The sequence below is a fragment of the Daktulosphaira vitifoliae genome, unplaced genomic scaffold (assembly GCF_025091365.1).
Source record: "Daktulosphaira vitifoliae isolate Bord-2020 unplaced genomic scaffold, ASM2509136v1 Scaffold_5, whole genome shotgun sequence".
Lineage (NCBI taxonomy): Eukaryota > Metazoa > Arthropoda > Insecta > Hemiptera > Phylloxeridae > Daktulosphaira > Daktulosphaira vitifoliae.
In genome coordinates this window covers 16,454,166-16,471,805 of record NW_026099576.1, presented here as the reverse complement: position 1 = coordinate 16,471,805, position 17,640 = coordinate 16,454,166, and the positions used below count along the sequence as shown (strand labels likewise).

Sequence of the window (17,640 nt, the reverse complement as noted above, 5' to 3'; positions counted from 1 at the left end):
GAATCGTCTTTAAAAGCGAAGATGCCCGAGGATATCGTCTTTTTAACTTTTCCGGCGGTGGCTAAATTGGTATTTTCATCAATTAGGCGTTTACTTCTTAAGTCCACTAATAAGCCGAAGTAGTGGAGAAAGTCAGCACCTATAATTGGTTTACTGACTGCTGCGACAATAAATTTCCATTTAAAAACACGTCTTAAACCTAAATTTACAGCAATTAATTTGTCACCGTATGTTTTTATTATTGACCCGTTGGCTGCGAATAAAGTAGGGTTACCATCTTTTAATTTATAGCGTTTCTGCTTAGGATCTGCTGGCGAAACCGTAAAGTCCGCACCAGTATCAATTAAGTATTGAGTTTTTGTTATTTTATCAACAATAAATAGACGACGAGATTGAAACTCACTACCGTCGGTCGTCTCGACAGTAGATCGTTTATAGTTTTCCGACGTGTGCTGGTATTTACACGGTGGTTTGCATTTAGTAGCCTTATCTTTGAATCGGTAATGATAATAACATGTATCATATCGTGGTCGTGAATTGTCTCGGCGCATAGGTGATTTTGAGTGACGCCTATTGTAGCTACGAGAGTTGCTGTTGCTAAGTCGCTCTACTGCTTGTGCGAGTGCTGCGATCTGGTGTTCCAATTTTCTTATTGTCGTTGCATCGTCAGCTTGTTCATGTGACTGACGGTTTGTGACCTTGTCACTAATGTTGGCAATGGAAAAACAATCATTTCGGCTGTCCGATACTTCGATAATTTTATCTGCCATCGAAGCTAAGTTATCCAACTTGTCGTTGCTAGCTGAAATGATAGTTTTTACCTGATGTGGTAACCTTTGTATCCATAGTATTTTGAGTATTTAATCAGTTACTTTTCCATTAGCTAGTTGACGCATTTCTGAAAGAAAATGGGATGGTTTCCGATCACCGAGTTCGACTTCGGTCAGTAATTTTTTAAGCCGACATTGTTCAGATTCGGAAAATCTTTCGATGAGCCGGGTTTTTAATGCTTCGTACATTTTCGTTTCTGGTGGATTGAGTATTATGTCACTAACTTGAGCAAGAATTTCACTTTCCATAGAAGAAACAACATGATGAAATTTACTTGCGTCAGCTGTAATTCTGGTTGTATAAAAAACGGATTCAATTTGTTTGAACCAAAGTTCTGGGTTGGTACGCCAGAAAGTTGGGATTTTAAACGCTCGCGTTGAATTCATATTGGGCTCGCCGTATTCGATATGGTCTCGGCCATCATTACCGGTCGCGTCGTCACGCACACTTACTATCGTNTGGTCTCGGCCATCATTACCGGTCGCGTCGTCACGCACAGTTACTATCGTACTATCGGATTTGTTGTTCATTTTAGAGGTCACCAATTTGTAGTGTTTTGGTGTTTATATTTATTACAAAATACTACAATTAAAATTTATAATAATTAATACTTTTTAATAATGAAAAATGATTTTATACGTACATAAAAAAAGAGTACAAATACAAAGTGTCACTGGATTGACCAACAGCGCGAGAATAAAAAAAATACACGGAGTGTTATCGTACTGCAGTACATCTAAGATAAAACATATATAAACGCATTCATTGTGACATGTTATTTAACATCTTTGTTAATCCCTACAACTAGTAGAAAATTATCGTTGAATAGATATGATGATAAACGAGTTGTTTTGAAGGATGAAATTCATACGTTAGCGCACGGACACTATAAAATTGAGTGAGTTTAACAGTTATTCATTTCATTGTAATATATATATATATATATGTATGTTAATTTACAAATTTGTTTATTTATTTTTTTAAGGGATTTGAGACAACAAGGTAGTTTGGCCAACTTTAATATTTAATCATACTTTATGCAAAATACTTATATTACCATCCACTGTGTAAATAATTTGTTCATTACTTGTAATTTTGTTCTTTAAAAATTTGACTGTTGTAAAATAATTCATTTAATTTTAGTATACACTAAAGTATACTGTTTTTATTTATATATAAATTTATATATATTTTATATAATTTATGTTTACCTAAATAAACAACTACTTTGTTACTTATAAGTTTTATTTTAAAAATATTATACAATTTAATTACATTATTTAATTATAGTGAAATATAACAATATTTTAAGTACTAAGAATTATTAATATACTAATTTCTTAACATAAACATTTTATAAAAACTACAATAAGTTGGATTTAAATTCATATAAAATAAACATGATGGATAAGAAGTATTTGTTGACAATTGTGTTATACGGGGGCAGCCAATATCTTCCATGTTAATGACATTTACGTGTGGCATATACAATTGTAAAATGTCTCTTTTTTGTAACCCTTTTACAAATATGTCTGTAAATTTTAACGAGTTTAAAACTCTCGGTAGTTCTTCAATTTCTACGTCTCCGTACTGAGGTTGCATTTTGCTTTTTCAACCACGCGTTAACATTTCGACTTTTTTCATCTGTTGGAGTTGCATGTTTAAATATCCAGTGTTGTGTAGCATAAGTGTCAGTATCCACTACAGATAGTTCTTTTATAAGATACTCGTTATTCGATCCCAATATACACTCAAAATCTACTATTGCTGTAGTCATTATTTAGTTTGTTAACTAGTACGTTGAGGATACGAATCTTGTTCTAGGGCGTTTTATTTTTTGAATTAACGTACACTGGAGTCAGTATGGGTTTCGTATTTGACAAAACCTTTAATTTTATTAATCTGTTCTTCTAGCTGACTATATCGTAACTTAGAAGTTGAATCTATTGCGTTAAAATTAGTATTTAAATTCTTCATTTATTTGTTCAATTATTTTCCTATAATTACTAAGCGTTTCAGTAATTTTTATAATATCTGTTTCTAATTCAGCTAATTTAGACTCTAGTATGCATATTTTTTTTATTCTTTTACTTTCTAATGATGAACCAAAAACATCCATTACTGTTAACGTTTACGAGTGAACTAAAAATATTTTATTAGTTTTACAGATTTTATTCTGATTGGATGATTTTTTGTATTTTAAAAAGTAATAACACACAGTTTAATTAAAGAGAGGTAGAGGGGATATGTCACCTTAAGGTTAAATAAATATACATATTTACATTAATATCTTACAATAATATTAAAAATATTTATTTTTCAAGTTCATTTTTATTCATCCATGAATCATGTTTTGAAGGAAAACCCATCCAACGAACCAATACTTTATCCCCTTTACGTCGTACAATTTTTTCAATCAGATAATTATGCGGATACTTGGTTTTTTGTAATTCTTGTTCATAAGAACACCCTCTAATTGGATTTTTTTCAAAGTCTTCGAGAAGATAGGTTATTGGTATAGTGTTGCATACCTTTGCTATAGTAAATATTTCAAAAGACCAATTACTCAAATAGCCTTTTTCAAATACGACCTTGTTCGAACTAACCCTTACATAATCACCTCTACGAAATTTAATTTTTTGTTTCGTTTTATGTACAGTACTGTGTATAACCACTGCCGAAGGATTGTTATCGGCATACGTAGGAGTCATCTTTATTGTTCTATGCACGCTGTTTTGTACTCGTGCATAACTTTGTTTAATGTAGATATCCAATTGTGTGATCCTTGAGCGGTAAACTCTCTATATAATTTGGTCTTGATGGTTCGAATTAATCGTTCACAAATTGACGCTTTTAATGTGCTATACGTTGAGTAATGTTTTATGTTGTATTTTTTCATAAGAGTTGAAAATTTTGAGTTATAAAATTCTTTATCCAAATCGCTCTGTACGTGAACGATATTACGTTTTGCAAGTATAGGTTCTATTGCTTTCACTATATCAGCTCCTCTTTTTGATTTTAGGGGTACTGCCCATGAATATTTTGTAAAACAATCAATTACAAACAAAATATATTTATAGCCTTTATTCTGTCTATGACATGGTATAAATTCAGCTAAATCGATCTGAAATAAATCGTCACGGCTCTTAAGTACAACACTACGTCTATCGTAATGTATTCGTCTAGGCCTATGTAGTTCTTCCGCAATTTGTCTTTTAAACATTTGGTATTTTTTTAATTATGCCCGCCTCGTATAATTCTTCATAAATTGATATAATTTCATTACCATGTGCATTATTGCCTGCTGCCTGCGAAGCCAATAGTAATCTAAGACGGTCGCAGAGCTCGTCTGCGTTATTCCAATATTTATAGTTATTCGATGTATTCAATGACAACTCAAGACCTCTGCCCTCGACAAACAATTTACTTATAACTTCTTTATACTTGTAGCCATTTGTTTTCTTAATTTTTAATTTATTCGTTGTTAAGTGCGCAGAAGTATGAACTAGAATGTCTCTATAGACATCCAAGTCATTTTTACCGTATGCGTTAGGCCGTTTTGAAAATATTAACTGTATTACACCGGGGGTTAATTGATATTTATTATTTTCTATGATCAGCTGAGCTGTTTTATAATTAAACTGAACAATTTTATCACCAAATTTCATTATATCCCCGTGTTTTTTCGGTGCATACGCTTTGTCCCCGTCATGATAAACTAGCCATGCCTCAACCGAGTCCATCATAGAAAATATTTGGTTTTCAGAATATCCACTAGAATTAGTGTCTTCAACATTATAGCTTTGATTATGCAGCTCAGTTACTATAGAATTATTTTCATCGTTTTTATAATTGTTACCATCATGGTTTTGTTCATATTTTAAATACTCGTTATTATTATCAAATTTATTAGTAAAATTTGAAATATGCGATGTTTTCTCTTTTTGAAGTGTTGTTAACTCGTTTAAAGGTTCAATAATGGGTTTTAATGTACGTTTCATGTAAACTTCATTAGTAACATCATCATTTTGCAATGATTAGAATTTTCGTTTAATATTTTGCTTGGCCTCGGCTAATTGTCTCAATATTGCGTTATTAGATTCTCCGGCCATTGTTAATCGGTTACTGACAAAATACCGTTATTACACGACATTATATTATTTACGAAACATTTACGATACCTGCCTTCATTCCGCGGATGATCTTTACTAATTACTACAAAACTAAATTTACTATCGTTCCAACATGAATGACAAAGTTCACGAAACTGGTTAAGTGTCATGTCCCCTGAACAATTATTAAAATATATATGCCGTATATTGATTTTGTCTTGTTTGAATAGAATAAGCATATTAGCGTTATCCCGTATCAATTGTTTACCTACATAGCTAAACGATTGTGTTAAATAAAATATGTCAATGTTATTATGTCTGCCTCGAGTAAAATAGGTTCTTATAATTTCTTGAGATTCGGTTATTACGTCGTCGAATATAAAAACTGAATTTGGCAATGCGTCCTCAGGGCTAATTACAGTGTCGTTTTCATGAAACATGAATATTTTCATTCCTGGTATACTTTCTATAATATTCTTAAGCATTTGATATTTTGGCTGGTCTAGAGTTTTTGAATATATGTAAATATTTTTGAATTTTACACCGTTTTCAGCGACCAGTAAAGAAAATAAAACATTAGTTTTACCACAGCCCGACGGCCCCGCAATAATCGCTCTAATAGAGTTTGGAAATAAAGTGCCGTGTCGGGGAGGTTTATTGTCATTATTTTCAGTATCTGCGTTTATCACGGGGAGTTTAACACTTTGCTGTATAAACTTCATGTTTTCCACTATAAATAGTTTATCAGGACAGTAAACTGATCAAATGATGTCACGTCACGGTCGCAACAAGTCTAAAAGTGGTGTCGGTCTATTCAATACGCTCTTAAATAAATTACCTATAGAATTACACCTCAAAGGTTATCATTACTGTGGTCCGGCACCCGGTTAAAAGAACGTTTAGCAAGGGGCGACGTGGGGGTAAACAAACTCGACGAACTCTGCAAATCTCACGACATTTTTTACGATAAACATCATTCGACTGCAGAAAGACATAAAGCAGATGAAGTATTAGAACACGGGGCTTGGGACATTGTTAAATCAAAGGACTCTGGATTTAAAGAACGGGCAGCAGCATACCTAGTTACCAACGCCATGAAAGCAAAACGTAAAATCGGAATGGGATGTGGTTTTAAAACTATAGTTTCTGAAGCGAAAAAGGCTATTAAGAACCATAAAAAGACAGCCGGCAAAGATATTACAATATTAATAAAAATTGCGTTGACCGCTGCACGCAAAAAAACTCGTCGTGGTAGCATTTCCTCCACACCACGTGTAATACCAGTGCCGAAATCCGGTGGAGCGCTTCCTCTTATTCCTATTTTTGCCGCTTTATCAGCGTTAGGATCTCTAACCGGCGGGGCGGGTAGTATTATACGTACAATCATGGACGCGAGAGAAGCAAGCGATAAAAAATCTACAGTAAAACTCGGCAAAGGTTTATACCTTAAACCTTATAAGAACGGTGCCGGTTTATTTTTATCACCGCCCAAGACAAAAAACTAATATCGAATCTGCCAAAGACTGCTCTATATGACTATCAAATTATAAAATATGCAAATTTATTGAAAATACCTCATTTTAGAGGGGTCTTTAGCAGAGACACATTGCCGGTACGTCCTTTAAAAAACGAGAGTGCAGTTATTAATTTAAGCAAACAAAACGAGCCAGGTACTCATTGGACGTGCTATAGAAAAAATAACAATACAGTACATTATTTCGATAGTTACGGTGATTTGGCTCCACCGCTAGAGTTACAGAAATATTTTAACGGGTGTACCGTAAATTACAACTATTTACGGTANACGGTGATTTGGCTACACCGCTAAAGTTACAGAAATATTTTAACGGGTGTACCGTAAATTACAACTATTTACGGTACCAGGCTGATAGATCGGTAAACTGCGGTCATTTATGCCTAAAATTTCTAAGTCGAAAATTATGAAATCGGCTACAATAATGTTGAGCGGTAATTCGTCACAATTGAGTTGTAGTTTTTACCCGCCTTTGGAATTTGAAGAGGGTGCCGAAATTTGTCTTTTGAGTTTGTATACTAATAACTCAATACCTAATATTACAACTGACTGTAATAAAATCGGAGTTCAAGACTCTGAGGGTGTAACAACACAAATTACAATACCGACGGGATCATACGAANAAAGACTCTGAGGATGTAACAACACAAATTACAATACCGACGGGATCATACGAATTGGCGCAGTTAGAAGCCGTATTAAGAAAACTGTTGGAACCATACGTTCAATCGTTTTCTTTAGAACCTGACGAAGTTACATTGAAAAGTGCTTTGACGTGTAGTAACACCATTGATTTTACGGTAACCGATAATATTGCGCGGTTATTAGGTTTTAATGAAAAAGTTTATGGACCGAATATACGTCATGTTTCAACAAACATTGTTGATATTTTACAAGTTAATACTATATATGTCGAGTGTAATATAGCGACCGGTTCATATGATAATGGACAATCAAGCAAAGCGATCCATGCATTTTTTCCTTCTGTCCCAGCAGGATACAAAATTATAGAAGTACCTAAATCGTTAGTTTATTATCCGCTAAACACAACCACCGTATACAACGCTGAAGTTACATTNGAACCTCCGTATACAACGCTGAAGTTACATAACGGTCTCAATCTGGTAAAATAGTTGATTTGAGAGGGGAAACATTAACTCTCCGCCTTCACATTCGTACATAGAACCATGGCTCTTAAGTTTAATAATAATATATATTCAAGTGTTCGTCGGCCAATACGTAGTTCACAGTCATCCAGAACAGAGACAACATCATATTTACCTAAAAAGAAATCTGCGAGAAAATCGCCGTTAAAAGAAAAAACGAATAAGTCTATTAGCAAACGTAATTTATCGTTTTTAAAATCGTTAAACGTTCTTTGAAATTATGGACGATTTATGTTTANACTTTGAAATTATGGATGATTTAAGTTTAGATGTGACGGAAAGTTATGTCGATCAGTGTAAAATAATTAGTCAACAGGTACATTCATTTTTGCCGTATAGCTCCACTGCACTAGGTAAAAATGATGAAATACGATTTGAAATTCGCAACATGGACAGTTACACTTTACCAAGTGTCAGTTATTTGTACTTGGAAGGTGAAGTGAAAAAACCTGATGGTATGAAGTCCAGTCCTAGATTTATTAACAAATTTATTTTCTGAAATACGTTATGAAATAAACGGTACTCAAATACAAAAAGTACGCAACCCGGGCATTACATCTACTTTGAAAGGCTATTGCTCATATAGCCCCGCTGATATTAACGAACTACACACTGCGGCATGGGACATTACTACTGAAGACAATAAAGACTTTTTCGACTGTACATATTTTTCTGGGATTATACCGCTATCGCATATATTAGGGTTTGCCGAAGATTATAAAAAAATACTCTTAAACTGTACACAATCATTAATATGTACGAGGAGTTCATCAGACATAAACGTAATCAAATTATTCAATGTGAACGAGTCCTCTGAAAAACTTAAATGCAGCACGGGAACTTCTGATGATAATGAGGTTGTCAAGCTATTAGATACGAGTACCACAGTAAAAGAAAAACTGTCTAAAGTATCAATTAAACTAACAAAAGTTGTATGGAATATGCCAATCGTCAAAGTGACCGAAAAGGAACAATTAAAATAACTTAGAGTTTTAGATAGTAAAAAGCCTATACATTGCGCTCATAGAAATTGGGAACTGTGTGAATATCCGTTTGTACCACAAAACAAATCGTTTTCGTGGACCGTTAAAACATGTAATAATTTTCAAAAGCCCCGTTATGTTATAGTAGGGTTTCAAACAGACCGTAAAAATAGTAAAAGTAAATCATTGTCTGAATTCGATCACTATAATTTAACAAATCTTAAAGTCCATTTAAATTCAGAAGTTTACCCGTACATCGATTTAAGATGTAATTTTGACTGTAAGCTATTTAGTATTTTATTTTCCTACTATGTTAATTTTCAAAAGAGTTATTATGATAGACCTTGGTGTTCGCCTTTAGTAAATAAAAAACAATTTNTATCTTTAGTAAATAAGAAACAATTTCTTAATTTAATACCTATTGACGTAATCGACATGTCAAAGCAGAACGATACAATTACAGTCTCGTCTTTTGACTTACGTATTGAAATTGAAGCATCAGCCGCGTTTCCTGGTAATACAACTGCATATGCTCTAGTAATTTCAGACAATGTATTTACATATACACCTTTTGACGGAACTGTCCGTATAATTTAAATTAAATTTTCTACACGTTTATGTAAACATTTATTATTAACCTTATAATTATTATTATTATTATTATTGTTGTTATTATGAAATAAATATATTATATACAAATAACAACAATTTTTTTTTAGTTTAAATTATAAGTTTATTATAAGAAACTAGTACAATATATAAAGTTATTGTTTATAAATTATTAATGTAAGTTAATTTTCTGACGTCATTGGGTTTCGGCCATTGTGAAGCCCATGGACTATAACTATTTTCTTGGGTAAACACTGTTGTATCGAAAAATGCCGGACCGTCATTTTCGTCATACATTTCTTCTTTTTCCTAAAACAAATTATAAATTAAATAACAATAAAGGTTATGACAATTTGTTTTCATTATACTCACATTAATTTGAAGCGTACCCTCGGACCATGACTTGATTCAACGATCAACTATTACATTGTATACTAAATTCTTCGGCTCGCTTTTGTAATTACTGTCACCTTTAGGAATAGTATCGCATAATTCTTTGTCATTCAAACTTCTTATAAAAGTAACCATTTCATCATTGTTTGATTGTTGAATTTTAGGGCCCGACCATTTACCGTCGGCGTATTGTATGATGCGGTCTATTTGATGACATAATAGTAAACGTGTTTATTTTTCTTGATATTGTACTGTTAATAGTACACTGTAAGTCCATAAGTCTATTAATGTTATTTAATAACACTCGACATCCATCCACTATTCTGGATTCTAATACTAAATGCATGGTATCACGGTACAATACTTTGGTTATATTAAAATCGACATTTTGGTATAACACAATGTTCTCTCCTTTTACCGGAGGTGATTGTAGAAATAATGATATTTCATCCATCATGCCGTAAATAATATTTAAATAGTCCGCTGACATACTAATATATCGTGAAGGAGTAATAATGCATACCGTAACATTGAAGTCATCCTTTGGATTCAGGCCCACTTGCAAAAATTTTCTGTCGCTGAACGCAATAGTGTAACTGCTGGAGTCAATCATCTAGCCTGGCGGTGTTGGTGCGATATAAATGTAGCGCTGTTTTCTTACAGGTTCGGCAGCCATATTATTCATAGAGTAGAGTCTTCTTTTTAGAGCTGATGGTTCTTGATGACACTGTGACTTTATCAACGATTTCATGCTCATTTATGCGGAAAAATCACATATTTTCATANCTTTATGCGGAAAAATCGCATATTTTCATAGGGGGGTCAGCAAATTATAGGTCACATATCCCCGTATACTAACCCATTCCTTTACCACTTAAGTAATTTCACTTTAATATCATAATAATTAATTTTAAACTCTCGATTTCTAAATATTTGTATACAAATATATGTAATAGATTATGTGTATACATGTTTTATACAATAACGATTACACATTAACAAAAAATGTCTATTAACAAACGCGGTAGTGTAACTGAATAATCAAAAAAGAATTTGATAAAATATTATTTCAAACGTATAAATATTTTTTCTATAATTAAAAAATAACTCAATTCTTATGAAATAGTATAATATTGTACATATTTATTTATTTACTTTAATATCATAATAATGATCACCTTATGATGAGTTTCATCATCACCTCCCCTTCTATGTAGGGGTAAACCACTGATTTACTGTTTTAATACAATGAGAGAGCCCCCTCCATTATACTCTTAACCTTTCATGGGAAGGGGGTCATATGCCTATCACCATATCCCCCCGTCCGTTTATGCCGTCCGTCCACCTAGGACAGGGTATACCCACATCATGTGGGTCAGGGGGGTCCTTATTCATACTTTACATATCTACTTTCCACCTATGGTCCGGTGATCATATGTGATAGGTGTGACACCTCGCCTAGGTGGTGGCGACCCTTGCTACTATAGTTAGTCGTTATGCAAGTGGCAATCCATGTTGTTGTTACAGAATAATATATAAAAGCCCACTTGCATAGTAATAAATATAATATTTGAATTTCACACTTTATAATTTTATTTTTGTTAAATTTTTATAGTACTTCATAATTTAACAAAGCGACGAAGTCGAATGATTTATGTTACAAATAACGTATTGTTGCGTTACGCTACAGCTTTAGCAATGTTTAACAGTTGCAAAAAAGTCCGCTGGACAGCGCTGTTTGACAATTTTTATTCAAAAGAATATAAATTAATGTATTTTTTTATTATATTTATCGTAATGATTATTTTATGTTGCATATCAGTCTTAACAAGAACTCGAAAAGGAAATAGGAAATTTGAATAATGTGTTTTTTGTTTTTTGGAGGGTATTTAAAACAATAAATATATGTGGGCAATCGTTCTACACTACTCAGGTGGTGACGGGTAGTATAAAGTACACCGTCACTACTTGTTTAATTATTCTCTAAGAAATTTAGTAGTTCTTTCATTAGTTTTTCTTATTCTTTGTGTTAATTAACAACCTCGTTTCACTAGTGAACGCAATATTAATTACCAACTAGTTTACATGCATTCATCTTTCCATCGAGTAATTTTTTTTTATTTCATAATATCTTAATACTTATTATATATATAAACTACAACGGTGTTCGTAACTAAGCGTTACCAACCGTGATCAAAATTATATATTCTTTTCTTTAAAAGTTAGTAATAATCTTCATCGGTGATCATAACCTCCGTGTTATCAACCGTGATCGAGATAACTGTTTTTTTGTAAAAATCCCCTTAACATTTTGCAACGGTGTTCGTAACTACTCGTTACCAACCATGATCCAGAGGGTTATACCTATACTTCACCTTAAATTAAATAGTTTCTAAAATAAGACTGATATGATAGTTAGCTGTTTAATATATATATTCATCTTTTTTAAAATAAAACGGAATAAATCGATTATTTGAACAATTTGTGTTGTATTTTCATATTTAAAGTTAGTAAAAAAACAAATTAAAAAGAAATTAAACATAGAAACGTTTCAGTATTTTGAAATAAAAATTTTCAAAATTTAAGTAAATAAATTGAAATATAAATAAAAAAATGTCTTTATACTATACATAGATCTCAGTACAAGTTTTGTGTGTTAGTGTTTATTAGTTTTGATTTATAAAAATTGATACTATTTATTTAAACTTTTATGTTGTTAAATATGAATTTTATAAACTGTTTTGTATTAATCGTTATTTTAATTCAATCACTACTGTCAAATTTTGTATTAACCAAATTAGACCAATGTCAAAAAATTCAACAACTTAATGAATTACTTGTGAATCGGAACATATGGAATCAATTCGAAAATATAAAAGTTAGAAGTGGAGATAAAAAATTACGAGTATATACAATCTTTGAGAGTAACGATAATATAAATATACAACAGAATAATACACAATTTGTTGAAATGCCTGTTGAATTACTTTCGTCAACAAAAGTGCACGTTAATAAAAGCAATTACGAAAAAAAGGTCGAGCTAATTTTAAATTCGTAAAATGTAAGTATTGGGAAAGAATTAAGTTCAGTAATCGATTTTTGGTATACATAAATAGTGGTTATGAATTTATCTGTTATAAAAAAATAGAAGCACAAGATAGAAAAATGAACTTACAAATAAAGAATTTGCTTATAAGAAAAATCAATGAATATAAAGAATTAGCACGTAGACTTCGGTTGTATGTATTGTTTTTTAAAAGTTTATTCCCTGATGATATAGATGATGTAAGTAATACTGACCCATTTTTTTCGAAACTAAATACTATACGTAATATGGAAATACCTGAAGATAATGATTTGTTTGCAAGTAATTTGAAAAAAACATTAGATAATTCATTTAATTATGTTAGTACTTATTCAAAAAATTCATGTTCTTATACAAATAATATTATTCACATGATTTCATATATAAATGAATACGAGCATTTTGTCTTTAAAAATCCAGATTATAAGGGAAGCTTTGCAGAATATATGATTGTTTACTTTGACGTATACTTAAAACAAACTTATGATTTTTTTACACTGTTGACATTAAATAAAGTAACTATTGATAAACAATATTCAATTACCAATTTTTAATGTTTATAAAACATATATGAAACTTAAAAATGCCAAATCAAGTTTTTATAATAGTTGTTATTTTAAGAAAAATCGAGTGATTTATATTAATAAAATACACTGTAAATTCAACACTTAAATTTGTATAATTATATTATATTCTTATATTTTAGGAAAATATAATTTGTTTTATTATTATTAGTTATATAAAAAATTGTTTAAAAATATTTTTGATTGTGTATATTATTAACCAAATACTGACAAATTTCTTGAAAAGTATAAATTTTATAGTCATACTAGATATAAACTGAAATAATAATAATTATAAATTATTTGTGCCTATCACTATATTGTCATTTCAAAATGTATATGAATATATGTAATCTATTTATAATAATAAAGTATTTAGATTGTTAAATAATTTGTAAATTTTAGCTTCGATGCGAAGCTGAGAAGGTATTGGTTTTACTATGATGTGTTTTTTGTNCAAAAAATTTACTTTTTCAACATAACTTTTGAAAATGTTCCGGAAGGTCTGACACTTTTATATATATCTTAAATTAAAGCTAATGTAATATACTTTAATTTGAAAAAAAAAAATTTGACCTCTGGACTTTTCTTCGCGGCGAAAATGGCTACCGAATGCTATTTTCGTGTGATAATTCTCGATTTTATTATTCATATTATATTTAACTTTATAATGCTATAACTTATTGAAAAGTTTATGGATCCACACAATTTTTTTATGAGAAATAATTTTTTTTAATAAACCCTTTTTCATTCGACATACTTTATCTTAATCGAAATATTAAGGAACCAACAAATCAAGTAGCTTTTGGAATAAAACACCAATTTTTTAAAATAAAACACTACCTAAAGATTTGCATCGAAGCGTTTATTTTTGATAGTGATTTTAATCACTGTCAGATATCATTATACTTGATCCAACTATACCACGTCACAACTGTGCCGCGACCCCCCTGTGCTGGGTTTTTTAAATATTGAAACTAAATATTTTGTTTAGTAAGAATGTGTTTCCTAGTTATTATAATAGTAATTCTTATATTGATTTGTTTTTTCCGATATAATTTCTTATATTGTATGTTATTTGACTTACAAATATGGTTATAATGTTTAAGATGCAAAATCATAGCAATTTTTTAAGTAAAAAAGATTTATACAATATGAATTAGACGGCCCTACTCATACTACTAACTAAGTGAATTGACGTTTGGGGTAATGATTTCATGAATTAAAAAAAATATATAGTAATGCTTGAGAACTTATTCTGGAAACATTTTTAGGTATATTAACTAATCATGAACTAATCTAAAAGTTTAAGGTAATATATTTCAGTAGTATGGCATGTATACAAGCAAATACACAATATGAACTATAAAATCTTAGTGTTGCTATTATTATTTGTATATACATTTCAAATTTATTTTTTTAATTACTCAATAGACTAATAATTAGTTAATTATTAAAAAATTGTATAATATATTTTAATTTTCATAAGAGATACAATCTCCTAATTAGAACACTCTTAACAGATGGGGTGAGCTGAGTAGTGTGTGTGGGTTTGACTCCTTTAGTGCTGTTGTTAAATATGATTATTTCAAATTTCTTAGCAAATGTTGATTCGTCAATAAGACTGAAATTGTTCATTGAAAATAAAAGTATAACTATTTTAGTAGGTTTTGGTTTATAAGATTTAAGAGTAAAGTGTTTCTGAAATACAAATATGCTACTATACGGCTTACGGTTATTTGAATAGTGCAAAAGAAAAGTCGCTAGAATTTTTTTTAAATTTTTTCGAACCGCACCAACCAAAGTAATATTCTTTTTCAATTGTCGATGGAATACTAGTATACCAGTTATCCGTAGCTAATTTTTTTAAATTCGAATTCATTAGTCGCATAACCACGTCATTTGGAAAGTTAAAAAAATTATAGGGGCCCTCTAGTGTTTTTGCACAATATACTTTTAGGTTACCCATATATACAGATTGGCCCAGCACTCACTGACAACTTTAATAACTTTTGATCCAGTTAACATTTTTAGCTGATTTTTTTTTTAATAATAGTTATACGTTAGGTCTATAGCTATATCTCAATAATTAATTTTTTTACATTTTATTAAAAATATTAATTATTTTTAAATTTTAAATAAAATATAAAAAAAAAATCTAAGATAAGATCTAATATTTATATCTCTTTTTCATTCAACATACTTTATCTTAATCAGAATATTAATAAGGAAATAGCAGATCATGTAGTTTGACAGAAATTAAGAATCTCACAAAACCAAGTCCTGATGTTAAAATAATCTGTAATGTAACTGAAAAAATATTTAAACAGTACACTAATCACATCCATTCAAAAAATCCATACAATTTTTTTTTAATTAAAGTTAAAACTGAACTATATAGAAGTTATAACATATTTTCTAAAGTAACTTGTGGAGATGATTCTTGGTTTGAAAATGACCACAAAAACAATATGATAAATTTAATAGTGTTGAAGTATTTAGATGTTAGAATGTATCACGAAGTTAGAATAAGAAATGAAGAACGCATTAAAACAAGAGCAAAACTAACAAAAACTATTTATTTTAATCACGATTAATTTATGTTCATTACTGTTTTACTATATATTTTATAAATTTTGGAAAGAATTATTATACATTACATAACTTATAATAATTAATAATTACTAACCATTAAAAAATAAAAAGTACATGTTATCATGTAATAATGTAAATAAATAGCCTCAATTTACTATCACCACAGTCTTCACTGATAAAGCATCAATGTCCTATCCATGTTTATAAGATCTATGTGTTTAATACCATGGATTAAATACACATAGATATACCGCGCCGTACACAATTTTGGCAGTCCAATTTTTATCATGAATGGACGCAGGGAAACGATGCGCTTGACGCAGGCGATTGTGCTGATAAATAGCGTAAATTTTGAGTGCTTCTATTGGTTGAAATATACGTGGTATTTTAAATCTTTAATAATTATTAATTGAATGTATGATGCACATAATTAAAGTTATTGTTATACACGTTAATTGTATTTTATGACATAATGTAAGGTTTTTTATGATTTTAACACTTTATAATTATTTTTTCATTGAAATTTAATTAAATTTTTTATTTTAATACTATACTAAGAATCCTTAATAGGACTTTGATATAAAATGTGGTATTACAGTACAAGACTAAACTGTTGGCCTCAAAATATTTTTATAAATTATTTTAAACAGACATGATAGATAGAAGAAACAAAAGGAAATGAATCCAAAATAATACGTGAAAATAGATTCAATGAACTCTCACGTGGCCGGAAATTTAATCGCCAGTGTGAATGATAACATACGATTTGTATTGTTTAATTTTAGCGATCGGTCGCGTCCGAACGCATGTTTTTACTTATAGTGTGCATGGTTCAATTTAAATGCGGGTGTTTTATATAAAGAGATTAATCGCCGCGTTTTTCAAAATGTGTACGCGCGCGATTAAACGCCTATTGTGTAAGCCTCTTAAAGCATAAATTTCTTAGCCTCTCTTCGCCATAGTATAGTAACTAAATACTATCAAATACTACGGATTTGATACTTTTTAATTTTTGTTGACTGATATCAATTCAAAGCTTTAACATAACCATATAAACGCTCGTCTTTTAAAAGATTTTAGTTCATTATTTTACTATCTTAAACATAACCTTAAAAAACTGAACTGGTACAGTACTAATTTGACGGCTGTACTACAAGCTTGCGTGGTCAAACATTTTTGTACGTTAATAATGTTGCATTGTTTTATTATTATCTAAATATAGTGTTTTAGTGCAGCGTATTAATAAAAAAAAGTTTTTATTTGTATGTCGTTACAATAAATAANTGTAAAAATATATTGAAATGAAACTTAATGAAATGATAATGTATTGCTACGATATTCATCTAATCCGAAATTTCATAATTTTGTAATCGATTTCGCGAATAATCGATATTTGGAGCAATCAATTAATAGTCCTATTCGGAGTATTCATCGTCGTAGTAAAATCCAAATTTTTTTAACCGGGTTTTCGTAGTAATTATTGTCGGAGTAAATGTATTCGGAGGATTTTTTTATAGTGTCGGAGTATATGAATGTCGGAGCATTATCAGTTCGTGGCAATCTCCGTAACCCGTATTACTATATTGGGTAATTCATTTTTAGAACTAACTACGTGTATGCTCGTCGTTTTCGGTTGTTATAATATAATAATAGTTATTATTAGTATTTTCATTTCTATTTTCTACTACGACCTTTAAAATAATTATATGTGTTATATTTTATTATATTTAATTTGGCAATTTTTTATACCTATAAATAGCGGTATAATA

The 17,640-nt window shown here is 30.3% G+C and overlaps 1 protein-coding gene across 1 annotated transcript; it reads right to left on the bottom strand.

Moving 5' to 3' along the window:
* Positions 1-860: 860 nt before the first annotated feature.
* Positions 861-1,217, bottom strand: LOC126908208 (uncharacterized). Its single transcript, XM_050690119.1, has one exon. It carries the CDS (start codon positions 1,215-1,217, stop codon positions 861-863), a length of 357 nt encoding a protein of 118 aa, XP_050546076.1.
* Between the last annotated feature and the right edge of the window lie 16,423 nt (positions 1,218-17,640).